Genomic DNA, 27,668 nt, shown 5'->3' with positions numbered 1-27,668 from the left:
GGGAAAGGTGGACGGGAGTTCTGTCCTGGGCCCAGGTCATCTGAGGTCCGCTGTAATCTGCGACTTGCTTTGACTGTCAGGAGGGTTTTAAGTGCAGGGTTCCTTTGGGGGTGTTTCATTCCGTGACTTCTGTTCCTGGTGCTCTTTGTATCAGTCCAAACCGGCTTTCTGTGGTCTCGCCTTTTTAAAACCACACCAGCTCCAGACACAGCAGCCGGACTTTGTTTTCCCCTGTGTTGGCCTTTGCTTTCTCATTCATTTTGGGCTGTCTCCGCAGGTCTGCTCAGCTAAATTCTCCTTTCTTATAGCTGGTTGGGAGGGGGGAATCCAGGCCCCCCTCTTTCTTGGCAGGCAGCTGAGCATCGGCTATGAGCTGCAGCTTTGGGCCAGAGTCGGTGCTTTATTTTTTGACTGAGTGAGCTGGAGTGTCAAGTTAACCCGTTCTCTGCTCTTTTCCTCCTTCTCCCTCTTGGCCTCTTGCTTCCTGCAAGGAAATTTTTTATTCCACACTTACACCTTTGACCTCCCCCCTCCCCAAAATGCCTTGCAATGCTTACAACCGCGTTAGCAACATACAGTGCTGATCTGCCTCCCCATGGGATCCCCTGAGGGAGGTAGTCCTTGGGCCTGTGACAGTCCTCCCCCCCTCCCCCGAATCAACATTTTATTGTGAGGGGTCACCATTTTGGTTTTTACCCTTCCTCTGACACAGTGGCTGGGGTTACTATGGGCCTTTTACATACACAGCAAGATAGCACGCACATGCTACAGATTTGTTGGGTTAAATATTTTTGGAACTGGGAGCACACCGAATCCAATGTCAGTTGGTTCCCGGCCTTAATTATGGTCTTAATTAGTCCCTGCAAGGTATTCTGTGTGGGAGGGCCAATTTGGCGGTCTGTTTGAGGGCGACGGTGGCTACTGTCAGGTGGGTGGGATCTGCACTTATGACTAGTACCATGATCGTTTCCAATTGTTTTAACTGCTTTTTTTTTTTGTGGCCTCCTGCACAAGGAGCCCACTATGGTCCGCCTTTTCCAGGGGGCACAAGGACACCCTATGCCTGAGGAGAACGAGTTGGAGGGTGCCCCCCCCCCCAACCTGGTATAATTAGGAAGGAAGGCTGGGACCTGAAAGCGTGTCGGGGCAGGTAAATGTCTAAAACTCCCAAGGTGGCATTCAGGAGGATCCAGCACTGAGTGGCTGCCTCCCATCTGGTGGCTGGTAAAATTTGCCACCACCGCTGGTCGGACAATGGGACATAATGTTGTCCCGTGTTGTATTGCCTGGCGGGGTATGGTGCTCTTCTGGGTTAATTCCATTTGGGACCCAATTGGGGTGAGGATGTGCAGAGCCAGAGGACCTGGGACTCTTGGCCAGGGGCAGCCCCTGGAAAATACCCAGAAAAACATTGTATTACAATGAAGGGGGATTCTGCAGGCCTGTAGCAGCAAGAGTGGTCCTACCACTCCTGTTTAGGGTGTCCCTGGGCTCTCGCTATTACTGCCTGGTCCTGTTAACAAACAAAAGAAGAAAAATAAAGAAGATTGTAAATGTTTCTGTTGGGGAAACTGAGGCACAGAGGATAAGTTCTGTACATTATTAGTTTTCTGCTCCTGCTCTTCCTGGCTTTCATTAGGAATGTTGTTTGCCTGCTTTAGGAGGTCACAACAGCAATATTGCATCCAGGGATTAGGGGCTGCTATTGCTCACCAAAGGGCCTCCCATTCCACTCCAGGCCACCACATGAGCAATGCAGTGTAACCTGAGTATGGGTGTCCATCTCTGTATAAGGCACTGCCACCTACACCCCAAATATCTACAGGTAAAGTACAGAAGTACCAGGTTCCAGGTTTACTACAAGTAAGGTACAGAGGTACACAGCATACTGTACCAGGCTCAGAGGAGTGGACCCATGACAGAGGACATCATAGATGGAATACATCAGGACAGCAAGGTGAGGACAGAGGAGTTCAGGATACAGGTAAGATAGGAATCAATCAGGAACTGATAGCTGGAACTATGGAGTTTGGATCTTCTTCTGTGGTCTTCTGTAGATGCCTCTAAGTCTTGGCTAGGACACGTACTGCGCTGCCACCAGGAAGGACAGCCTCTCGTCTCGGGTGAAGCAGTCTTTTATGCTCTCCTCTTACTAGGCAGAACGCAGGCCATGTGACCCTGCTGTTTCCCACCTTAGAGAGCAAAAGGCCCCAATTGTCTGAAGAAGAAGGTCACCAAATGGTGCACAGACAATAACTTCTTGGAAACAAAATGGCAAAGTGACTAAACAAAATAGAACTTGCAGTTTTCTCCCTGCACCTTATCCCCAGAAGGTGAGCCACAAACCAGAGGGGAATCTAGGTGCTTCTCTGCCTAAGTCACAGGAGGGCTTGATCCAGTAGATTTGCGTGGAAATAGGCAGCCTCTGAGCACAACAGGGGGTGTCTGGGGGGAGAGGAGGAAGAAGCCAGCTTCCCTTATAACTTTTAGCCCAGTAGTCAGGGCAGTCACCTGAGAAGTGGCAGATCCTGTTCAAATCCCGTCTCCTCATTCAGCAGAGGGGGGACTTGAACCAGGGGTCTTCCACATCTCAGTTGATTGCTCTAGCTCCTGGGTTCAAGGTTATAAAGGAGGTTCTCCTTGCCCCTACTGTTTGTGTGGAGTTAGGCAGCCTCTGAGCACAACTACTGGATTGGGCCCTACACACAAATTAGGCAGAGGAACGCCTCTTTTTCCCCTCTGTTTATAGATTGCAAGCAAAGATCGTTGCTTCCCTGCAGTGCAGAGTAAGGTGCCTATCTCTTTGAGAAGGGCAGGGATTAGCATCTATCCCTGTTGTCAGCATCTCTCATTGGATAGCTTAGGTGGCTCCTTGCCTAATGTGCCGGCTTTATGGATCGCATTCTAAGACTCCTGTATCTCCCCATTCATTGTGTAGGGATCCTAGGTGCCTAACTCAGGCTTTATGGATCTCAGTGTTGCTCTTCTGATTTTTCTAGGTGCCTAAAGTTAGGGCAATGCCTAAGACCCTTTGTGAATCAGGACCTTAGTAACGGTAAACTATTCTGCTTGTCATCCAGTTTTAATCTATGAAGGCTTCTTTCTAAGTAGCGTACAATAAAACCTACTTACACAATCTCTAAAGATTAAGTCAACGGTAACAATGAAAGTGTGCTGCTCTACATAGCTCATATAAATTGATGACTAACATAGTTTCATGAGTAACTCTTTCTTCTCCTGAGTTGCTATTCAGGAAAGCTATATTAATGTTTGAAAAGGAAATGTACAGTCAATAGACGCTCACAAAATTGTTCTTACTGCTGACCTTTGCCATATAAAAAAACCTAAGTCAGAGATATTCTGGATAATTGTGGCAATGAAATGAACATAAATATACAAAATGGGGTGGGGGAAAATTGCAATATACTATATATACACTTATTTTATATTTTGTATTTGAGAAACAGCGTGCAATTATGTAAAGACTGCAACAATACATAGCATAACTATTTAGCCAAAGTGGAAAGATGAACAGAATTCAACTTATGCATGTATTCCTAATTCTGTCATTACCAGGCTGAGACTTTTAAATTTTCTCTTAACATAGTTATTTTGATATATTCAAAGTTGTGTACAGTGCAACAGATCTACATAAGGGTTTTGATTTTGTTTCCCCTTCCTAATTGCTGTAATTTCATACATCCAAACATGAAGGCTTTCTGTGTTTATTATTTGCTGGAAATAAAAATAATAATGTAGGTTTTTTCAATTGGTATGTGCTGGAACTTAAGTCAGTGCACAGAGCCAATTTTTTGCACATAATTTCATGTATTTTTGGACTTAAAATGCTTCTAAAATGATGGTAAAAGAAACCTTGCATTAAAGAACTCTGTACTATATTTTATCTAATATTGGCATGAAAATGCAAACCTATGAATTGGAAGGGGGTGGGGGGGGAGTTGGGTATCATGTAGCGGCAGCAGAGAGATTTTTTACGTTTATCAAACCCTGAACATAAGAGATTATTAAAACATATTCCTTGGCAAGTAAGAAGTAGATCTTTAAATTAAAAGAAGTAAAAGAATTTGTTGCTCTTCTCCCAAAGGTCATGAACTGAGCAGGAATGAGTCCTTGGCGGCTGTAGCTATTTTGCTTTTTGCTTTTGGGAATTTGGTACAACCGTTACAGCTACTGCCAGACCCTCAGCCCCCACGGGCAGTTTTCTTGTGTTTTTTTTTGAGGTCCACCTACAGCAGCTGCAATGGATAGAGTGCAGGCTTGGTGGCAGTCAGCTCTGGCTGTGTAGCGCAATGGTCCTTGTGGTAGCTGTTTGTTCTCATTGCGCTGAGTATAGTATTAGTGTTGGCCAATCATTGCTATTTATTGGCTTTAAATGAAAGATAACTTTGCTTCATTTGACAAGAAAAAGAAAACACAAGATGTAAAAGAAAAGAGAGAAATAATAAAATCACATTAATCGCAGCTATGTTTACAAGAAGCTGTGTGAGACTGCCAGCTGGCGACAGTCTGTTCATTTTCAGATGTTTCATGTGGTGCTGACTTTTATTTTTAAACGTCTGTTTCTTTTGCGTCTGTATAGCTGAAACTTTTTTAAAAATGCTAAACAAAACTCTAGCTCTTTCTCAATCCTGGGCATGTGCTCTTTTGTGTTCAGTTCCCTTAATACAGTGGTGTGCAGCAGAGACTTTAACAGTATGTTTTAATAAAGCCTTTTTTCATTTTTATATAACGTGGTTAAAATGCATTTCTGTGTTCGAGCAGCAAGACAGCTAATAAAAAACGGAGGGAAATAAATATAAGGGGTAACTCCAAAACAGTTTAGTTTCTTAGAACAATATTGGGTGGGTGGAGGGCAATTATTGTGTGATGGATTAAACTCACTCTTGTATGCAGTGTTGTAGCCATATCAGTCCCGGGTGTTAGAGAGACAAGATATTATCTCATCTACCTTGTCTTTATAAACTCACTCTCTGTATTTTGGGAAAACAACATGAAAGTCTCACTAATTCTTGTTCCCATTGTCCGGGGGCATGCACAAGGAGGAACAAGCAGGGGCATACCGCCCCCCCCCAATTATTAAGGGCACAGAACTCCTTCAGCTCATGAAGGGAGAGTTGGCAGGAGAGCAAGCTCCTCCCGGCTCCAGGGCCACAAGGCGGGGGAAGGAAGAGCAAACTCCTGCTCTGCCAGGGCAGGGGAAAGGAAGAACGAGCTCCTGCCAGGGTGGGGGTAGGGGAAGGGAAGAATGAGCTCCTCATGCGAGAGGGCAGGGAGGAGAGAACATGCACCCCCAAAAGATGTCAAGGTTAAATTTCTGCACATGCCCCTGGCATTGTCCTTGTACAATACTTGAAAGCAAAGGGAGAGAGAAGGAGCACTAATGAGGAATTCATAGTGTTGATGCATACTGGAGCTCTTTTTTTCCAGGTAATCATTTTGAAAAACATATATACAGCACATGCCCACACCCCTTAGATTAATTGATAGTACAGTACCTTGGCCAAGTAATTACCTCATACAGATTTTTGAAGGCTAGGGGAAAGTGGGTGGTCTTCAGGATTTCCCCTCATGCTTCCCCTCCCACCCTGAAAAGCTTATCAGAGAGCAACTTGTTTTAAAGGAAAGATGAAGGTTGTTCCCTGGAGTTAGTAACTGCTGCTGTAGCTAGAGAATAAAGTATTTCCCTCCTCCTCGCTTCCAACTACCACTGTTGGAGTGAAGAGTAGAATGTAGGCTGTTTGCACTTGGATAGCACAATCCACAGGTATCATGTGGCGTAAGGGCCCAATGAATGTTGGATTTGACTGTAAATGTCAGTAGGTAAAGTCTATTCCCTATCACACAACCACAATCTCACACAGAGAGACTGTCTCTCACACACTGCTTCTGACACACAACTGTGCTATAAGTATGGGTTAAGCTGAGGCATAAGTCAATAGAAGCAACATGTAAAGATATGTATGTGTGTGTATGTATGTATGTATGTATATGTATGTGTGTGTATATGTATGTGTGTGTGTATATATATATATATATATATATATATATATAGCCATCCTTGATTGCCATCTTTAATGCATGAAAGATTTACAAATGCAATTTGTTTATATTGGAGTTTAAATTATTACTACTATTCCACTTGAATTATGTTAGGGGCTATACCTTTTTGATCTATGGCTTCAAACATCATTAAATTATATGCAGCACCTAAAGTCATTTTTTAAATACGTTAGCAGTGCATCTTGTAAAAACTGTACTCTAAATTTGAATACTAAATATATGTCTGTTTCTTTGGTGGTCCTATTACTCAGTAGTCTCTGATTAATAGGATGTTTGGTTTTTAATAACATCTACTGTAGTCATTTATGTGAATAACTTAGATTTTAAACTAGAAATATTTTTCTTAGCTATTAAAACACTTCACCTTAAACAGTAGATTTTGGATGGCTGCCTTTGTTTGAGATAGCTTAAGTGGGTATTCATGCTCTGTTTATATTTTTTTGCACTGTGTGGTCTCTTAATTGTTACACAAAAGTACAGTGTAAACTCGTAAAGTAGCCTTTTTTTAAACTGTAGATCTTACTCATTTTTGTATTTTGCTGTGAAGGTCAGTTAAGGGGCAGCAGATATGATCATGCTGTATTGGTGTGTTAAGTAAGTGGCTTTGGGAGTGAATGCCCAGTTTCCTTCTAAACAATTCAAGTGCACAAAGGTCTGAGGACAATGGTGTCCTAGAACACAAGGAGAATAAAAACAGAGCATGTTCAGTGGTCCTTGAAGTCTATATTAAAGATTGCATAGTATTTTTAATACACATAGAATAATCCCAATATTTTTAAAATATAAATGAAAGTTAGATATTTCTCTTTGCAACATTTGTTCAGATAAATGAAATAAAATATTGCCGTCTCAGTGGATAACGAGGAGATACAAGATAAAGAGGTGTGATGAACCTGGATCCTGAGCTGTTTTGTATTAGTAACAATATGATGTGATATGACATTTCTTTAAATCTCTGTCTTGTCATGAAATTTCCTGCATTTTCTTGGTGAAAGGCAAGGTGTGCAGAGTGGGGGAAGTTTCCCACCCACATTTGGAGAGAGCCTGCTCTCTGTGTGGGTGGGTGTGTCAAGCTCAGTTCTGTGTGTGTGTGTGTGTGTGTGTGTGTGGGTCACTGTCCCTATCCTGGCCTGGTGTGGAGGGGAGGCCCCAAGGTGGGAAGGAGGGGTTGGAGAGTGAGATCACTCTGCAGTGTGGCAGCTCCTGTTCTGCAGGGTTGGGCCAGGGCTAGGGATGGTTAGTTAATTTAATGCCAAATGAAACAAAGTAAAATGTGGCAAAAGGCATAGGAGATAAGATGGGTTTTAATTGGAGGGGTGGAGGGTGAGGAATGAACAACTCCCTGTGATCTAGCAGAGCTAGGGAAAGGCAGAGGGTTGTCCCTGGTGTCCAGAAGGAGCCTGCGGGGTGTGAGAATAGTTTGCAAAAGTACCAATACTGATCAGGCGAAGCCTATACCCTTGAACTCTAGGGAGTCGCTGCTGATATTGATGCAGTCAACCCAGCTTGCATGCACTGCTGCTTCCCTAGTGTGTAGCCTCAGCCTCCTGCCCGGCCTTGTGGAAATTCTAATGTGCAGAGCCCAAAGCCAGCTGGGTGGGCAGGGAGCCCAGTCCCTTGGCAGACTACAAGTCTCAGGCAAGGTCGGCAGGTGGGTGCATGTGCATAGCGAAGCTGATGGGTAGGGAGTGTGCTGTGAGTAGTTCTGAAATGCCGGAGCATAGCTTTGCCCGCTATTTCAGGTGCTGGAGCAATGCTCTGATCGCTCTGGTAGCACTATGGCCTGGCAGCAGAGAGAGATTTGAGGTGCTGAGCTCCTCTAGCCCTTGTCATCTGTACTCTGTCCTCCCCATAGTTTTAGCTACTTTGCAATTAGGGTGACAAGAAAGCAAGTGTGAAAAATTGGGATGGGGTTGGGAGTAATAGGCACCTATATAAGAGAGAGCCCCGAATATCGGGACTGTCCCTATAAAATTGGGACATCTGGTCACCCTATTTGCAATGGAATCATGGGGTGAACTCCCACTGACTTCAGTAGGGTCTGGGTTTTACCAGAGACTCCTTGCTCAGGTATCTGCTCACTAAACATAGCCCTGTTCTTTTCCCTTCTCCTGAGGTCACTGGTCAAAAATAAAGAGGGTTGTGAAGAAAGTCAGGAAATAATGGAGGCTTAAGTTGTCAAGCAGATAAGTAGTGGGGACTGGATGCTGAATAGCTCTAGAAAGGGTAAAGGATAGGGATGGAAAGGAATCTTGTATGTGCTGTGAAGTGGCTGCTACCATACCTTTGAGGTGCCAGTAGCCACAATGGCATGAAGGTACCCCATGTCCAAGGAGAGGTGAAAGCAGGCATATGGCTATCATTATCCTGGCCTCAAAGTCAGAGCATGGCCTGAGGAAGTATAGAGTCTGCAGGACACAACCTGGCTTTATGTCTGTAGGCAAACTAGTCTATCCTGGTTGTTTCCCAGTGATGGCAAGTCAGAAAAATGCTCACTGTTTGTCTTCGCTCCCCAGAGATTAAGGTATCAGTTGATCAGTTTGTTTGAAAATTTGTCTTGTCCCTCCAGAGACAAAAACTACACATACATACAGCAGAATGCTCCTCATTCCCTCCCCAGCACTTTATCTGTAGGGATAAGCTATAGCATCCATATTCTAGCAGCGACTACTACAGGTTGCCGAGTTCACAAATTCTCCCAGTGAGGAAATTTGTACTCTGCAGAGGGTGAAGGTGGTTGCGGAACACAACAGAATTTCCTCTGCACTGGAATCAGAGACCTATCAAAATTTGAGATAAGAAGAAGTGAAAGGGCACTAACTTGCTGACTAGTTTTAAAGATGGAGAGCCTTGTTAACCAGGTTTTCAGGCTCATGTCTGCACCTAATAGGCATTGGCAGAGATCAGGTGTGATGACAGGCATCAGGGCATGTGCAGCCTCCTCCCACCCATATCCCCAGTTGTGGGCCTGTGAAAAAAGATAAACTCTGGGTGGAGTAGCCCCAGGAACAAAGAAAGTTTCCTCCCCTGACAGGAGCTGTGAGCTGAGGCAGCCAGCTGCAGGATATCTTTAGATGGCAGTGATGTCATAAGGCTCTGTTTTTTCCTTTTGATTCTCTGTGTGTGTGTGTGTGTGTATATGTATATGTATGTATGTGTATATGTATATATGTGTGTGTATGTGTGTATATATATATACACACACACATCTGCTCTTCTTTCACATAGTTTTGCCCCTGCATGGTCTCTCCTTTTCTCCTCCTCTGTTTCTCCCTTCTCTCCGACCCTCAGTATTACCCGTTTTTCCCTTATGGTCCTAATAACTTACCCCCTCCCCCTTCTGACATCGTTCCCCTCTATAATTTATAAAACAAAACAAATTTTAAAAATGTGCTGAATTAACATTTGCCACTCATCACCTGCCTCACTGTGCTTGCATGTTGCTTGTTGCTTGCATGTTGCTTCCATCCCAACCCTCGATCCATCTTGTCTGTCTATGTTGTAAGTTCTTTAGGACTGTATTTTTGTTGTGTGTTTGTACAGTCCATACCACAATATGCTTACAATGTGAATAATTTAGTATGTGTCTTGGATTTCATTTAATAACCTTTGTGGGATCTTGGTTTTTGGTTTTTCAGGTCCCCCTCCCAAAAAAATGCGGTGTTAAATTATAACATCCTTGTCCATATTAATAGAGAGTGAGTAGGATCATACCATATAAGAGCCAGTTATTTGGGATTGACAGTAAAACATTTTGCTGGCTGCCAAAAACACTAAGGCCAGCCCTGAAAAGACAAGAAGAACCAGCATCTGGGCAACTGTTCCCTCTCCATCGCCAAAGAACAAGTTGAGCTGATATTAAGCCATTTTCCTATATCGTATTGATCCAGGCACTCCTAGTTTCCATACCTAATATGCTTTTTTTTGTTTAGATCTGTGCTGGATACTACTCTTATCTTGTTCTGCTTGTTGTTCTAGTTCTCCTCATGCTAGGTTCCTTCTTTCTCTGCAGCACTCTTGTATTCTTATGCTATCTTGGAAGGTATACGGGAAAAGTAAATGATTTTAAGATTTTTTTTTTCTCTCATTAAGTGGCTGAGTGTCTGCAGGGGAGGTTACAGCACTTCTGCTGGAGAGTCCGGTTTTTAAATATCACCAAGTTGGCAACCCTAATATTAAGGTCTTGACATTTTGTCTGCTTTCTAAGTTACTGAATGTGAGGTGGGTGAAGCCTGGATATTGTAATGTCTGTAAATAACAGTTGTTTAGCTTCCTTGCCATTTCGGTTAGATAAGGCTATAATTCTTGCTGGTCTGGAATTCTGTGGTAGGAGAGGAGAGCAGAGGACTGGGTCAAAACTGACTTACCACTAAGTTTACTTTTTGCTTCCTTCCTCACCGTCTTACCTTCTCTTTTGCTTTTCTCTTCCCACAGTATGTGACACTTATTAAAACAGACAGCAAATGAGTTTTTCTGTAGCAAAAACAATGTGAACAATGTTCACCCAATGTAGTAGCCTTTAACTCTGTGACTTGGGGTATTTCCTTCAGTTCTGGCTGCGAAATAGCTCAGAGACTAAATAGAGAGCTGGCCAGAAATTTTTGAACAGAACTGAAAAACTGAAAAATGCCGATTTGTCAAAAGCAAAATGTTTTGCAGAAACATTATCTTTGACCAAAATTGATTTCCAAGTGAAAATTTTAAAAAAAACGAACCCTTTCAGTAAGGTTGAAATGTGAAATTTGACCCTTAATGGGACATCTAGATTTTTCTGTTTCAGAATGATTTTCTGTTCAAATGTTTCATTTTATAGTTCTATTATAATTTTTTTAAAAAGTCTAAATAGGAACAAAATATTTTGATTTTTGTCAACAAAATACATTTTTTTTGGAGAATTTTAGTTTGTGGAAAACTTTATAATGTTTTAGGTTTTTTCCATGCAGGAAATTTCAAAATTGTGAAACTCCAAAAGAAAATCAGGTTCCCACATAGCTCTGCTCCCAAACATGATAATGCTACTGAGAAGCTTTCAAATCTAGCCAGTCTTTCAAATGTGTTTTGATGTTGTCTGTCAGCATAGCCCCTTCATTTCACAGCATTCAGTGTTATATAGGTTTCTTTTTTTTAATGAGTTCATCCTTATTCCTGTTCTAGGCCATTCAATAATTAGTCATGGGATCATACCTAACTATTGAGCAGTTATTCTAACCTGCTGTACTGTAAAAACGAGTGTGAATACTTTTATTTTGCTGTTGTGAAAGATGCAATGAATGGAGATAGTCCAATTCAAGCTGTTTGCCTTTGCATCTGATCAGCAAATAATGGGGGGGGGGGGGGGGAATTTGCCTGCTGTGAATGTTTGATTCACACTAGTCTCTTATTTTCAGAGTTGGCAGTGCTACTGTATGAATGTACAGTACAGTGATTTTACAGCGTGGCTATTCTAAGCAAACATCATTTCCATTTTCTGTGGAAATAAGGATTTTGTGATTTATGCCAGTCACACTGTGTGTGGAAAATGTTATCAGAATACTAAGTACATAAGTAACTAAGATCTTGTCTTATTCCTTAAATTTGAAAAGTTGTCTCTATTGAATTTCAGCTGTGAAAGCCTGTCGTGTTTCATACACACTATAATCTTTCCAGCCCGAAGTTGTCAGTTTTAGCACACGATTTAGATCAGTGACTTTTGAATTTGTAATCATTGTGAGCAAGATAGGTTTGCTTGTATGTGAATGCTAATAGCAAGCCTAATGAGTTCTCTCAGACAAGTGTCAGATTGTTAAATGCTTAAAATCATTGTATGTTTGTATCCTGTATTTGTCATGGTGTTGACATATTTCTTTGGCTTGTGGCCAGTTATAACTTGTCAAGTTGAACCAATATTAGACCTCTTCCAAGTTTAACATCCAGCATGTTAGTAAAAGAAGATGAAGAGCTTAACCCCTAAAGTCATTTTTTCCTCTACATTACAGGTTACAAGTACAGAGGAAGATGTCTTATTGATTGAAATGATTCTCTGTGTGTGTTTGCTATAAACGAAGAAATAAAAGTAACAATCTTTAGACACCATTCCTTTTCTTAAAGGAGCACAGGAAGTGATGTGTCTTATCAGATGACTGTTTCTCCATGCAGTACAATATCCTGCTTGCCTCCATGAGCAAGATCGTTTATAGGAAGGCAATCTCCTGCCCACTTAATAATACACCACACTAATTATGCATTGCTGCATATGCAGGAGCTGAAAGGAATTATTTTCTGAACCTCATATATAAGTTTGCAACTTTTTGCTGAATGTTTTTAAATATTAAGATACTTGGGTGAGCTTCAAGAAAAGAAAATGCGTCGTCTTTCCACTTAGTATCCATCTACATGAAATCCTTCATATAGTTATGCAACTAAAAATAATTGGATCACCTTCTATCAGCTGATTTCAAAGCAGTGAAGATATTGAATTGAGCTTCACAGCACTCCTGATGAGATGGGGGAAGCAAGATCTCCCTTTATTTTAATAGCTGAAGAAAATGGAGCCCAGAAAGTGACTTTGCCAATGAAAGTTGTGACAATCCAGAGAGAAAATCTTGGTCACTTGATTCCCCATCCTGTGCTTTAATAACAAATCTTTCCCCCCTCCCTCTTGTGGTTTAGCAGGATAGTTTACTAGTATGTTAAAAAAACAATAAACACAATTTTTAGTAGTACTGAGCCAAACCAAAAAAGCTTCAGTAAATTAGTACTATTGGAAGCATTCTGGTTTTGGACTGGCAGCCTCTAGGAATGTGAAGCATTTTGCAGGTTTACCCTGTTCATCTGTCACTCTCAAACATCAATTTCGCTTCCTTAAATAAATGTTGCTATGTTTCTAGGGCTACCAGGGACTGAAAACCATAAAATTGTCAAAATAAAAAAAAAAAATCCAACCTCAGTGATAAAAGAACATGCCTTATAGTGGTCACCATTTTTAAAAAATCCACTGTTATCCTCTTTATCACAGTGTTTCACTGTACTTAAAATAGGGAATAACTATAAAGCAGGAAATAACTCATGATACTGTGTTGTTGTGACTGTTTTCAAATGGTGACTTAATTGTCACAATCACTACAACTACATATGCAAAAACTGCTTTACGTTGTGAGAGTGGATTTTTTATATGAACACTTGGCTGTTAAGTGAACTGGGACCTTACTTCATGAAGGCCACCGAACAGCCGTTGTGTAGATACCAATTTTGATCACTCTTGACATAGGTTGGATTGGAATTTCGGACCTAACAGGAGAAGGCACTGTTAAAAATCCCTTGAGCCATCCTATCTTTTGATCATTTCCCAAGTCTATTAGGTCTGTTTGTCTTGGATATTTTGTAACAAAAATTACTTTTTTAAAAATGCTTCACACTTAGGTAACCAAACTTTTATTAGAGTTGAACTCTGCTCCACACACCATTTGGAAACAAACCAGATTGTGCTCCTTCAAAGGCAAAACACAGTATTGTTCATGGTTCAGTTGGAATTAGTGTGGAAAAATTATAATGCAAATAGCAAAACAGATGGGAATTGTACAAGAGTCTTTTGATGTCACGAATGAGACTTCCTCTCATGGTTGCCGGCTCTCTGTTCTCCTAGCTGATGCTGCTGCTTCCCTGGCTTCCCTCCATAGCTATTACATTTTAGCTAGGGGTTGGAGGAAGATTTGTAGCACTCTAAATTTTTTTAGCCCAGATTTTGCAATGTAGCTGCTGACAGCAAGCTGCTTTTGCACTGATGTTGGTATGCTGAATGCCAGAGCGATTAGTGTGCTGATCACTGCACACCGAAAAAATAAACAGTGACGTTCTTGCAGATCTGTGGAAGTGCAACATAAACAAAGACATGGGAACAAATGTAGTGATGGTGAGAGTTCTGTTCTGTAACTGTTTCCCTTCAAATAGGGATAGATGAGAAGGGGTTCAGGGAGGGGTGAAAAACTTCAAATGTTTGCTTATCCTCCGACTGAAATTATTTTTGAAGTTCAGAAAAAAAGAACCCAAAACTGCTCCAGCACACTTTATGGCACTACTATGCCATACCAACTGACGGCAGATCATCTTCAGAGGGGGGAAGAGAGGAGGGGTAGAAGGGAGCATGGGTGAAGAAATTTTTGCAGTCTGCTACCTCCTGCCCAAACTTAACTGGCTATTCCTAGTGCTCTGGCAGATCCTCGGAAGCTCGTAGACCCTGATTGTCACTTGTTCCCTGTGACCTCAAGACTTGTCTGCAGGAGAAGGTTATACTGGGTCTACAAAAGGTGTCCGTTCTTAATATAGTTAAATTGGTGCAAATCATATGTTGGTGAAGTGTCCCCGGTGATTCATCAATGCTTGCATAACTACAGAAAAGTAGCTCTTTCTATTGATGTACTCTATGGCCAGGTGCCGAAATAAGGTATGAGTGCCATTTATCGCCCCACTGCAGTCCAGGAATCCTCTTGCTGCAAATCCATCTGCTATGTCTTGCATGTTATTGAGAGTGACAGTCCTGTGTAACAGAAGACTATTAATGGCCTTAAGCATGTGCATAACAACGGCCCTCACTATGGATTTTCTAACTCCAAATGACTTCCCACTGACAAATAGCAATCTAGCGTTGCAACCTACCGTAGAGTGATCGCCATTCATTTCGCCACTGTCAGTGCAGCTCTTGTTCTGGTGTCCCTGCGCTGGAGCCAGGGCTGACAGATATAAGCAGCTTCGGGAGGTTAAGCCTCCACAAACGGGGAAAGAGATGCTGGATGTGGGGTGCTTCCGTTCCCACCCCCGCTCCACCTCTTCTCACCTGCCACTCGCTCCTCTCCACCCTGTTGCTCACTCTTAAGGCAGGAGGGGACAGAAAGGAGTGAGCGCCAGGAAGGCTTGGGGGAGGGGGTGGAGAGGAGTGAGCAGTGGGTGGAGGGTTCTTGGGGGAGGAGACGGAATGGGGGCAAGTGGCGGGCGGGGGTGGCCTCGGGGGAAGTGTTGGGGTGGGAAGAGGTGGAGTGGGGGTGAGCCCTCGAGGGAAGAGGCTGAGCAGAAGCAGGGCATTGGGGTGGAGAGGGGATGGACTGCGGACAGAGCCTCGGGCAGAGGTAACCGAGTGTGGGGGGGGATGGGCTCTGGTCCAGGTGCCGGAGGCCTGTCCCACTTCTAGGGAGCTTCCGGCGCTCATGCCCAGCCTCCCCAAATGCAAGAGTCACCACCACCCCCCGCCTCTGGTTGGAGGTCTGGGGCACACTCAGCACACAGGAATGTGGCCTTGTGCATCCGAAAGTTCAGCAGTCACTTCCTGTCATACCAAACCCACATTATGATGTGATCTCACCAGTCAGCGCTTGTTTCTCAGGCCTAGAAGCAGCACTCCTCTGTTTGCAGCTCCTTCATGAGTGCCAGTAACAACCCTGAATTAGTTTTTGCTATGTCTGTCAGCAGCCTGTCCTCCACGCCATCATCATGTGTCCTGCTGCTACGGTTTTGTCCTGCGACTCTGCAGATACCAGAGGATCGTTCACCCTGTGCTTGCAACACTCATAACAATAGTGCAGAGCTGTGCAGGCTCCACACTTCTGTCAGAGATGGTGGACAGTGTGAAGTGCTACATGGGTTTGTGGGATTTTTAAGATAAGGCATGAAAATGGGTATGGATGGTATTATGGGATGGCAAAAGTTGCATGATAGGAACTTGACCCCTTGCTCCCAGTCACCCCTGTGTGACTTGTTTCTAGCCCATCATGGATTTCCAAAATTTTCCAAAAGATAATGTGCCAGATAACGGCAAATTGCACACTGGGATACATACTCATGGTTTAACCACACTGTGCATTGATACAAGCCCTCCTGATGCCTACACGCAGTGCTAGTGCAAGGAGCCAAGTCTACACAAGTGATACACTACCTGTGACAGCTTTATGCTGATGTAATTTATGTCTGCTAATTTCAGTTGACTCTGTCTTAGGTTGATGACAGAAAGGGTTTTGCCATCACTGTAGAAAATCCACCCCCTTGAGAGGTGATAACTAGGTTGATGGAAGAATTCTAGCAGTGGGTACATGGGGGCTTAGCTCGTCTTAGCTAGATCCCTGAGGGGATGTGACATTTTCACACCCCTAAGCAACATAGCTAGATATGTTTTAGACGTAGACCAGGCCTAAGCATGCATATATTCCTGTGTGGATACTGATTTAACTAAATTAGTGCATCTTTCTTTTGTAGAAAAGGTCTCCGTTGTTTGAAAAATGTGGTTTCACATTTCCAGCTTGAGGAAAAGAAGAGAATGACTGTCTTTCTCTCCTTCCTACCCTCCACTTTTGGCTGGCTAAGGAGGGAGGACAGCGGAGTAATTAAGTACACTAGTTAGAAGTAATTGGCCAGTTAATGTAAACCTAACGTTTTCATAGCATACTTAGAGTGGTGAATTAATATATTATATACCTGTGCTTTTTGACTGATTGTGAAATATGGCCATTGGCCTCAGGACTTGCAGTGGATCAGAGTTGTGCAGATAGCTGGCATAACTTTAGGTGGCATGTCAACCATTTTTATATATTAAAAAAAATCTTGCCATGTGACTTCTGACAAGGAGAACTGAATGAACGTGGTGCAGTTATGAATTTCAAAGATAAAATGTCTCTCTTTCCACCCCCTCTGGTATCTTCAAAGTGAAATTTTATTATATAATTGGCAATGTGTTAGTCCTAGATTTAGTGAATTAAGTAATTGGAAATGATCCAGTAATTTAGGTAAGGAAGAGGAGGGGTTGATTCATTTTGCTAATCTTCTGTAATAAAGAGGAGTTAAATTTTGTTTGCCTCATTTCAGGACAACACTATCTTATTCTTAAGAGGCTGCAAAGAGCTGGGGCTTAAAGAATCTCAACTTTTTGACCCGGGTGACCTTCAGGACACATCAAACAGAATAACAGTCAGGTAAGTACAATACCAGTTTATAGTTAGGTCCTTAACACTGTGGATATGTGTGGTTTAACTGTAAATGTTTAAGGATGAACAACAATGACATTCATGTAAAATAGAGAGACAAGCTAAGCTTTCAGAATCCACATTGCTGCCTAGACTAGATGTTCTGTTCAGAAATTCCCCCTCAGAAGAAGAAGCTGGTTTTCTTTATTTTCAGTTATATCAAGCACAAAAGCTTTCAAATGCTGGAGCAATGCTAATAAAAGCATTGTTCAAAAAGCACCCTAGATTGATAACATTCTCTTCTATCTAGTTTGTTAGAGCACTATGTGAATTTAAAAAATCCCAAGCCTTGTTGTTGCAGATTAAACTATTTTCAAGATGCTTTATAGGACTCCAATCAGTAATTTTGATCTACTTATTGAAGGCTCTTGCGAAACTAAGACCTTTCAGGGTAGAGAAAGCTGCAGTCTGTTTATTCTTCAGAATGACCAATGGATTGTAGAGCAATCTTGCAAAATATTTCATTTGACCCTGGAACTTCTGTGTAAACTGTGAGGATGAGGTATCACAGCTGAAACCAAGTTTACTGCATGCAAAAGCTTCCTGCAGCAAAGTGTATAGATTGTTGCTGATTATATTATCAGTCTATATGGCCTCCATTAAAGTTCTGAGGTGCTCAGACACTAATTTTATGATCCTCAATACCTTTATGAAGCAGGGACGTATTATTCCCATTTCACAGTTTGGGGCTGAGGCAGCAGGAGAGTAAGTGACTTGCCCAAGGTTACATGGGAAGACTGTGGGAGAGTGACTTGAACCTAGGTCTCCCAATTCCCAGGCTAGCACCTTAGCAACTGGACCATTGTGTCTTTCAAGGATGGTCCTATCAAGAGAAATTAGGGGAATGAGAGGTGTAAAAGCAAATCATCTTGTCATAAATTTGACTAAGGGCTTGTCTACACTTAAAATGCTACAGCAGGCCAGCTGCAAAGCTGCAGTGTAGATGCTACACGCGCCAACAGGAGGGGTTCTCCTGTTGGCATAGGTAATCTGCCTTCTTGAGAGGTGATTTATTTTTGTGCATTTTAAATGGAATGTGTTTTAAACATATGGTATTTTTGATCATTCAGCTATAAAAGTTATGATCTAATGCTTTAAAGAAATAGGCTGACTGTAATCAGGTTACATACATTTTTCATACTAAAATTGCAGTGGAAAAGAAAATATGAACAATATTTTTTTAGGGTGCAGCTACTGGAAGAAGAATGTTTTGAAAAAGTGGCAAATTATTTGAAGTTCCTTTATTTTTCAAGCTTTCAATATTTTCATAAATGTAAACAAACATTCTGGTTTCTGGCAGTCTGATAAATTTATCACCAGAGTGCACTTGCGTAGTTTGAAGTGAATTGGCTTTTAATTTTATTCTGGGGACAATCTCAGCTAAACATTTGCAGTACGTTTGTTTTGTTTGTCTAATACCCAGAAGTGTTAAACACATTCCTTTTATCCTCAGTTCTCCAAGAAGTTTCTTGGCTAAAAATAAGTTGAATTTGAAGCGCAGTCATATAATTTCCCCGTTGTTTGTGTTTTCACAACCTTAAACTTCATGTAGGTTCCTAACTTATGACTTCCAGCCATATTGAAGTAATGTTGGCCAAGAAATAGATTGACTTTGCCCGAAAAGGGTGTTAGTCTTCAATGGGAGTGCTAAATATACATTCACAAAGCAGACTATAAATCTACCACAAGTGCACTAGAGGAGACTGTAGTTCACAATATCATCTATATTATTGTTTCATCTCCCTTCTGGTCTCTGCATGATGTTTATTTTCTTTGTGAGACTTGCTGTGGGGCAAACCATGTTTGTTTAAACATTTAGGGCTAAATTCTTCCTTGGTGTATGCATGTTCAACTCCTATTAAATCTGTTGGGTATTTGTGACATATTGGAGAGCAAAATTTGACCCTTGGACTACAATAGAGTAGATTTTAGGGTTTAGGACTTTAATCTTCCTTGTATACAAATCAGCAGCTCTATATTTCATTCTTGGCAGTGGGACTTCTACAACATATTTTCTCTTTGCTGTTAAAGCATTGTAATTTAATGATTGCAGTAATGATTGCAAAATACTCCCACATTATGAATGAATGCACTACATCTTCCTAGCTTTCTTGTGTTTCCAACCAGCAGAAGCATCCTGCAGGCTTTTGTTAGGGGAACCACATGACCTCCTGCATATACGCTCTTGGAAACAGTGTCTGCTTTCTGATTTTTCTTTTCTCTCTCTTTTTTGTGGGTGCATCCAGGAACATTGAAAACAGTAGGAAGCTGAAAAATGTAAGTATTTAATCTGCAGTACTTTCTTCTCTGGATAATCCTTTGGACTGAGTTAGAATTTAGATTGTAAAAGCTAGTACTGTGATGCAAATCTGGAAAGTTCTTTTGTACATTGACCATGCATAGTTCATTGGAAGCTAACTATAGTGCTACAAAGGCAGACCATCTCTGCAAACGAAATAGAACTGTGCTAGTGCTGTTGTCTCTGACTAAATAAAGAAGTAAACAATTTAATCTCTTGACTACCAGTCTAATTTTGATTAACACCACTTAACACCTCAAAAGCTACACTTTTTTTGCTCTTTCTGAATGTACTAGGCATACAGTGATTATAATTTGGTTATACATTTGTGCAGAGCATCTCAAGAAGATAATACGATCAAAACTGCGTTCACATTATGTGGATCTAAACTGTTCAATTGTCATTTCTCGTTTGACTTGCTAGCTGTCTCTTTGAGTTTCCAAAGTGCTGTGTATGTTTTCCAAGAAGGATGCGTTTTCAAAAGCAGAGTAGGCTTAATTCTATTAAGTTTAACTTTTTGTTGATTTCAGCCAGTGGCAGTAGTAATGATTTTGTAATGGTAAAGTGAAGGGGGGAAAAAAGTCTGAACTTGGCTAGTCCCAGAGTTAGTTACACTATTAAAGGCCAGGCAAACCTGGCTTTACTGTCAACTACTGTAAATTCAATTTGTATTTGGCTGACATCCCCTTACAGTGGGGGAATAGCATTGGCCTGCTAAACCCAGGGTTGTGAGTTGAATCCTTGAGCGGCCCATTTAGGGAACTGGGGTGAAAAACTGACTGGGGATTGCTTTGAGAAGGGGGTTGGACTAGATGACCTCCTGAGGTCCTTTCCAACCCTGATGTAATGATTTTATGAAATGCTAAGACCTTTCCTTTATAAATTTTCAAGCTAGCAATTATGATTACAGGTAAAAAGGACAGAATTATTTCATCCTGTCTTTTTCCTGTCATCACTAGAGTAATATCTTTTATTTTCCAGCACACAAAGATACATGGGAATGTTTTTTTTCAATGGCATTTGAGGTGTCTGTCTCACTTGAAATTGGCTAAAAGGTTTCGTGTGGATGTGATGTTCTTAAAATTAACATTAAGAAGGATTCATTAGTGTCTTTCTATGTAATGTAGACATTTCATATGCATTATTCTGTACTCCAGACTGGCAGCTAGTCAGAATTGCTTGCAAAGGTGACATTTGTCTGGAAGTTTTTTCAACCCTGGATAAGGAGGAGATCAAATGATTGAGTGCTTGCAAAATTAATTGAACCTGGCATAAGCCTCACCTCATCACATAATTGGGTAGGAAAATGCATTAGACAGCTTCTTAGTTCTGAATAGTACTGAATCTGCAAGTATTTTTACTTTACTAGAGAGCATGTGCTGTGAACTGTTTTCACATGAATTTGTTATTCTGTGTTTAGTTAAATTTCAGTTGCCATCAAATCTGGGGTTATTAATAAAACTGAAACACTTTCTTTAAAAGGTTTAAATTATAAGACACAAAGGGTCCAGAAAATGACTTTTTGTCTTTCTAAAAAATTGAGAATTTTAGCTTTCATGAAAAGTGTTGGATTTTGATAGCCTTGGGGCAACTGAAATTCTCTATCCCCAGAACAGATACAGTCCTGCCAGTGCCAGAATAAGTTTCTCTTCTTGGCTCCATCACTGTATATATTCTTAACCTGGAGCAACTTCCTCAAGGGATCAGTATGTATATAAAGGCCTATAGACTTAGGCCTTGGCCTTAGTTCTGATGGTGGTTTTTTTCATTGGGGTAGATGTCCAGTTGAAAGTTAGGTGAAACCATCAACTCATTCTGCCTAAGCTGCAGAAAAACTGCCAGATGGTCCAGGCTTTTATTTTTAGTATTGGTCTGGGTATATCTGGAACCATTAAACTAGAGGTGAAATGCATTGAATCTTATCAGTAATATTGGGGTGGGTAGAAATTGAACTAGCCTTTCTCTTCTTCAAATAGACCCTGGCATATTTGTTACAAACATTTTGTTGTTTATTTCCTTATGTATTTTAATTAAGGAACACCATTATTAGTAAGTCATATTTTCCTGCCACCCTTAACTTTATTTAGAAGCCTTCATTATTGGAAGGTAGTTCTTCTGAGTTCTCTTCACTTTGGGAGTACTTTCGAATATTGTACCTAATTTTTATTCTTGAGGTTTATTTTTGCTGCTTACTTTTCAGCCAGCTGTGACACAGCAGTCGGTTATTATTAAAATGTTAACAAGCTTAGTGTATCTTTTTCATAAGCTGCAAACTCTACAAGATTATTTTACCTTTAATAGATGCTTCATGTGTTTGTTGTTAACCATTTAACCACCATCCCTTCCCACTCCCCAGTGTGGAATACAGATTTAGAACAAATTCTCAAATCCACCAGTGATTCAGAGTTAAAAATAAATGAAGAGGTACTTAGGAAAAGTAAATTTAGCAAAGTAATTGTGTAGATTTTCAATTAATGTTCACTGATTTCTGCAGGTCCTAGTTACCATTTATTGGCTGGGGAAAGCAGCAAACAGATGCACTTCATACAGTGGAGCAACACTGAACCTGAAGGAGTTTGAAGGATTGCTGGCACAGATGAGAAAGGTATCTTTTTTTTGTTAGCGTGTTTGAGGCTTTTAATTGTTGAAGTTTGAAGTCCCATAAAAATTCTTTCTGATGTTTGTTGTAATGAAAGCTAGAGGTGGATGGTGAGCTGAGGAGTTAGCTACATAACTTTTTTGGAAAAGCTCCTGCTGATACTAAACAACTGCAAATACAGGCTTGGCCTTTTTTTCTTTTCTTTTCTTTTTTTTTTTGGGGGGTGGGGAGCCAGTTTTGCAGGTGGCACTAGTGATGCAGAAATTACCAGCAGTAGGACTTCAAAATGGTCATATAGCATTATGGTTAGAGCTGAGTGAATAAGTGATGATTTGATTCAGGGGCCAAACTGAAAAATCTGAGGGTAAAAATTAGGTTCAGTTTAACCTGAAACAAACTTTTTTTGGTTTGTTTTGGGTTGAATGAAACATATCATAAACATATTGGATTGTTTTCAGGTTTTTCACCCTTTTATTTGTTTGGTGTTTTTAATTGGCTACATTTTGAAGTGAAATGCTGTGCCAAAACAAAAGTCTAAACGTTTTGTTGCTAAATCGTTAAAAAGAACCATTTTGACTTTTTTTTACCAGAACTATTTACTGAATTTGACCCAAATTTGCAAATACTTTTGGTGGCCTAAAAATTCATATTTTGGGGAATTTACTATTTGCTGAAAATATGTTGCCCAGCTCTTGTTAAAATGGTAATGTTGATAATTTGTTTTTTCTGATCTTTGCTTATGGCAAACTGATAGAGAGACTTGCAGAGTGAGTCAGTGAACCTAGGGAGAATCAGATTAAAGAACATATTTGAACACACAGACCGTGGTGAACAATATTTCCCTCAGCCCTTTTTCAGTTGCACCACAAGTTTCATATCAAGATATATCGTTTCAACCGGTGTAGAAAGGCAAAGTGAATGGGGGAAGGGATTGTATATGCATGTCACATGTAGCAGAACCTTGATAATCTGTATTTTGTCAAACTCTAAATCTTGGATGAAAATGAATGTCAGAATTTACAGGCCACTATAGAGCAGAGCAGACCAGACCAGACCAGCCAGGTTCTGCTGCTGGGAAGAGGCCAGTGCAGCGGGTAGTAGCACCATCCCCATGGCTCAGTCAGGGCACTTACAGTAGGCTGCAGTGGATGTTGATACTCCTCAACTTGTTGCTCCTGTGGTTCTGCTGGGGTCACCGGGATAGCGAATACGTAGTTAATGGCATATTGGCACCTGGCATTCCAAATCTCTGGATTCTCCTCTTTCCCCTCCCAAGTCTCCACCACAGAAGTAGATTCTGCCACCCACTGCGTCTCAGAAAGACTGTTGATTTTCCTCGCATATAAAGCAGTCCATCGTACCACGACTGGCTGGCATAATCAGCTTGCCTCTGCACTGCTGTCTGCTACTGACTCATCTGGGGCACTTCTGACTATAGGATCCTGAGGGACTTGCATTAAACTGTCCCAGGAAATGAAGAACAACTTGACCAATATATTTCAGTTCCTACATTCTAGTGGGATGAGGAAGCCTTTAGATAGACTGCCATCTTGCTAATCTTCCTTTCTCTGGAGCCAACTTTCTTAGGGGTGCCCACAGCTTGTGTGTACCCAGCCACAGGAGCAAGTAAAGATGGCAAATTGCCTTGTTCTGCAGTGGAATGGGAAAAGGAGGGGGTCTTACTGGCAAAAGTCCTCTTCCTTCAGCAATAGGGCAATAGCAAATTTTTTAATATTTACGTGTGTGTGTAAATTACATATATGGAGATAATAAATTCAGTTATAACTGTAGGATGTACCTGTGACTTCCTCACTGCCTTCCTGGTCCATTGCCCTGTGACTTAACTCTGTCATTGTAAAGTGCTGGGCAGCTTCAAAAACTACCTCTTTTTTTATTTTAATTCTGTACCAATCTACCAAGGGCTTGTTCTCTCCTTCTCTGTTTCCCTCCCTACACCACAAAAAAATTAAACTTGGGTAAGGCTCAAGGTTGGAAAAATTAAGCCCTACATCAGTGACAGCTTTAACGTACATAAAAACGTCATGGTTTCAGTGTTATTTTGATCTTGTCAGGCTAGGAATGGGAGTTTTGTGTTTCTGGAAAGGGGAGATTTCGTGTACCACCCGCTGGAAGGTCCTGAGATCTCAGCCCTTAAAAATGTGATACATTAAGGTATATAAAGCATACTGAGCTCATTTTAAAAGGAATTTTTGCCTTGCCGAACCCTATATAGTGGGACTCATGGTGACTGAGGTATCTGGCTCAGTGGGATATAAAAAAATCTTAGTAAAATACTTCAGAACTGTCTAAAACAGCTCTAAAATAGTCTTTCCTTACTCTATTCTGTATATGCCGCATACCTGATTGCATCTGGAGGTATAAAAGTATATTGGCATTCATTTGGAATGACCTGAATGAATCATGGCTTTGCAGTCCCAACCCCAAAGAATTTGCAGTCTGAAAGACGGTTGAAGAGTGGGGAGATGGGCTCAGACAAAAAAGCAGAGTAGTAAGGGTGCCATTTGGTACATGGAGGTGTTAGCTCCCCATGATGCATTTTTCATATATTTTTGAGGCCCTACTTGAATTGCAGGATGATTGTCAAAAAATTGCAGCTGAGTTGCAGACAAGCCATGGAAAATTGTGGAAAAGTAATAACGGACCTTATTGTTGTGCTAACTACTTATTCTAAACAATCTGTTCCAACTTGCATTTAGCTGTGACACTGGGAGTACCTTTCCCAGACCTGAAGAAGAGCTCCGCATAAGCTTGAAAGCTTGTCTCTCTTACCAACAGAAGTTTGTCCAATGAAAGATATTACTTCACACACCTTGTCCTTTTATGAAGAGGACAGATTGGAAGAAAGTCTAGAAGACTGTTGTGGGTTAAGGGGATAAATGGTGTTTAAAAGCTGGTGTCATTAGGAGGGAAGAGATGATAAGGAGGGAGGGGGCAAAATTCAGCACGTCAAAGACAAGAAGAAACTTGAATTTGCTACAGTGGAGGAGGGGGAGCCAATGAAGGGAATCTCCTAATGGTTGAATGTTTGTATCATCATAAACTTTTCAGCGTAGTAAACAAAGATATTAGTTGGATGGTACTATATGACTGTTGCTAGTCCTGTATTTCTTACCTTGCCTTCCTACTCCTTCTTTATGCCCCACATCAATTCTCCTGGAGTTATTTTGTGGTTGAATTTTAAGAGGTTTGTTGTTGTAATTTAGAACATTTTAACTATGTTGTGCAGCACTCCATTAATTTAGTTTAGGCTGGATGGCAAGAGCACTTCTTTATAAATGAAGGGTTACACTGGCACAGTTCCATTGAATTTAAAAATGGCATTGATAGCAAGTGACTTTTCCGTATGTGCTAGTAGTACCTCCATCAAAATCCTTTTTTAACTTTATTCAGTCAGTTTTTAATTTTGTTTGTTTTAACCTACTTTACTGCATACTCATCCAGCTTTTAATCTGAAAAATGTAAACAGTTAATCCATAGAGCACTTTGAATGTATTCAGTAGTTTGAAAAGGAATATATAAAAGTGACTGGGAAATAGGTTTTAAATTTTGGCAGTTGTATCAACTTTTACTACCGCAAGGTTATGCATTGATTTTTGCCAGATGAATATGAAAGACCAGTGCATTATGGCATGCTATGAGATTATCTTTTCAAAAAGTGTCACAATACAGATGTAAATGATACTTAGAGTGGTTACTATCCAGTAGATAACACACACTCAAAATTAGAGCAGGTATCTGTAATAGCCAGTAACAGTAATCTTTTGGGAGAATGAGGTGCCAACGGGAAAGCTAAATAGTACATGTTTACAAGAGAATTACTACAGTCTATTGTGCCATCTCTTGTATGCTTCCTTACTTTTACCTGTAGCTGCCAGTAATTAAAAAGTAAACTAAATTAAAGTTAACGGGTTAATAAAATAGGGAGTTTTGTAATCTGTTCATTCACACTTCATTCAGGGTTTTAAAGAATGAAAGAGCTGAAGAATGTATTTTTCAGCCTATACTTTCAAATAGTTCATCTGATTTCTATCCCTCTTGCTATTGAGCATTTCCATGACTTTCAAACATTATTTTAAGAAAATGGAAGCCTGCCAGAGGATTGAATATAGCTGATTGGTATGTAGAGATGGGGAGCTTTTTCTGAATCTGGATTTGGAAGAGATTTCAGATAGTTTTGAAGAAAAGGGCAAAGAGGATCTTGAGAGGATGTAATCTTTGTTCTTGGAGCTGTATACTTAATATAGATTTTAGGAAGACAGAGGTGGTATATGTTGAACAGTGTTTATGTGTGTGTACCTATACCATCCCTAAACAAGGGATAAAGGAGGAAAACCCCATAGAATTAAATTACTATTTGTTAACATATTTTAAATTAAAAAATAAAACAAAACTTGAGTATATTCCCAGTTTGTGTACTCTCTAACTATTGGCATTACTGTGATTTTGCTTGGCCTTAAGGAACCTTTGGTGCTGGACATACTTTGGTATTTTGGCAGCAAGTTATTTAGTGGCTCTAATTAAGTCGTCTTCTTGGAAAGTCTACAAGACACGAGTTTCCCTCTGAGCCTCTCCCTTTGAATATTGAACTTTTGATTGATATTATGATGCTCCCCTTCTCAGCTGCTCTTTCTGCCGTAATTCTCCTTTGCTAAGGAGGTTGTTGACTTTATTGTACCATGATGTTGATTGATATGATCACTGGCAATACTAATAATGGCAACAGTAGCCGTAGAGGGCAATGGGAGCTACTCTCCCCTCAGTTATCGAGCTCCAATTATCTGTAGCCCATGGGTGTTGGAAAGGTTAAAATTAATATTTTAAGTGTGTCAGGAAAAAGTTTCACATTCCAGTCTTTTCAGATTGAAAAATGTTAGTCTGATGATGTCACCCGCATCACTTGAGTTTTTCAGTGTCAGTCTGGCGGAGAAAAAAAACATAGAGGTTTATCTTTTGAGTAAGAGAGTAGTTATTTTTGCTTTTCTCAGCCTGTGCTATTGTAATTAATGTTAAGAAACTGGCTGAAACAAGGGATTTATTATAATGCAAGGGTGAGGATGGCTTCCATTGACCTTTCCCTCTGCTGGAGTTTCAGAGTTTTAGTATGTGCTGCTTGCGCTGGAAAGAATTTATAATCACAGGGCTGTCAAAGACAACCATTGTTCTCACTACTCTGAACATGTGGGTCAGCTACAAGTGCTTTCATATCCCCCAGAGCCAAGAGCTGGCAAAGAGTAAAGAGCACGACTGAATTCTTCTGAGGCATCAGGAAAAGCATTTTGCATATTTTTCATTGCTGATTGCTTTAGAAAGACATCCCTCTTTCATAACAGGAATTTCTCTTGAAGGTACAGGGAGACTGGGATACACTGCTTCATTATTTTGCTGAGCTGAGGCGACAACAACAAATGCTGCCTGCTGGTGTCCCAGCCAGATACAATAGATAGATTGGAGGAATTAATCTGGAGAATAGTGAGCTTATCCCCAACTCAGCCATGAGGTCAAATTTATAACGCCTTTGCCAGTGTGCTATGGACTATGGAAGACAAGTCAAGTTTCAGGTTTATTTCAATTTTGATAGTTTTATTAGCCTGCCTATTGGAACTGTATTTCAAATAACTATATTAATCCAAAGCATGTGTGTTCCTCTTAATTGGTATGAAATGAGATTTTATTGCAATCTCATGTT

At 40.8% G+C, this 27,668-nt stretch overlaps 1 protein-coding gene across 10 annotated transcripts in view; it reads left to right on the top strand.

Moving 5' to 3' along the window:
• The window catches only part of LIMCH1 (LIM and calponin homology domains 1), a 314,760-nt gene that overhangs the window by 174,503 nt on the left and 112,589 nt on the right, over nt 1-27,668 (top strand). For all 10 annotated transcript variants that reach the window (XM_050947393.1, XM_050947395.1, XM_050947394.1 and 7 more), the window contains exons 4-6: nt 16,906-17,012; nt 19,310-19,340; nt 21,857-21,967. In XM_050947393.1, the coding sequence (XP_050803350.1) occupies nt 16,906-17,012; nt 19,310-19,340; nt 21,857-21,967 (249 nt within the window). The remainder of the gene's footprint in view (nt 1-16,905; nt 17,013-19,309; nt 19,341-21,856; nt 21,968-27,668) is intronic.

This window comes from Gopherus flavomarginatus, chromosome 3 (assembly GCF_025201925.1).
Source record: "Gopherus flavomarginatus isolate rGopFla2 chromosome 3, rGopFla2.mat.asm, whole genome shotgun sequence".
In the NCBI taxonomy this organism is placed as follows: domain Eukaryota; kingdom Metazoa; phylum Chordata; order Testudines; family Testudinidae; genus Gopherus; species Gopherus flavomarginatus.
The sequence above is the reverse complement of the archived record's forward strand: the minus strand, read 5'-3'. Positions and strand labels throughout refer to the sequence as shown.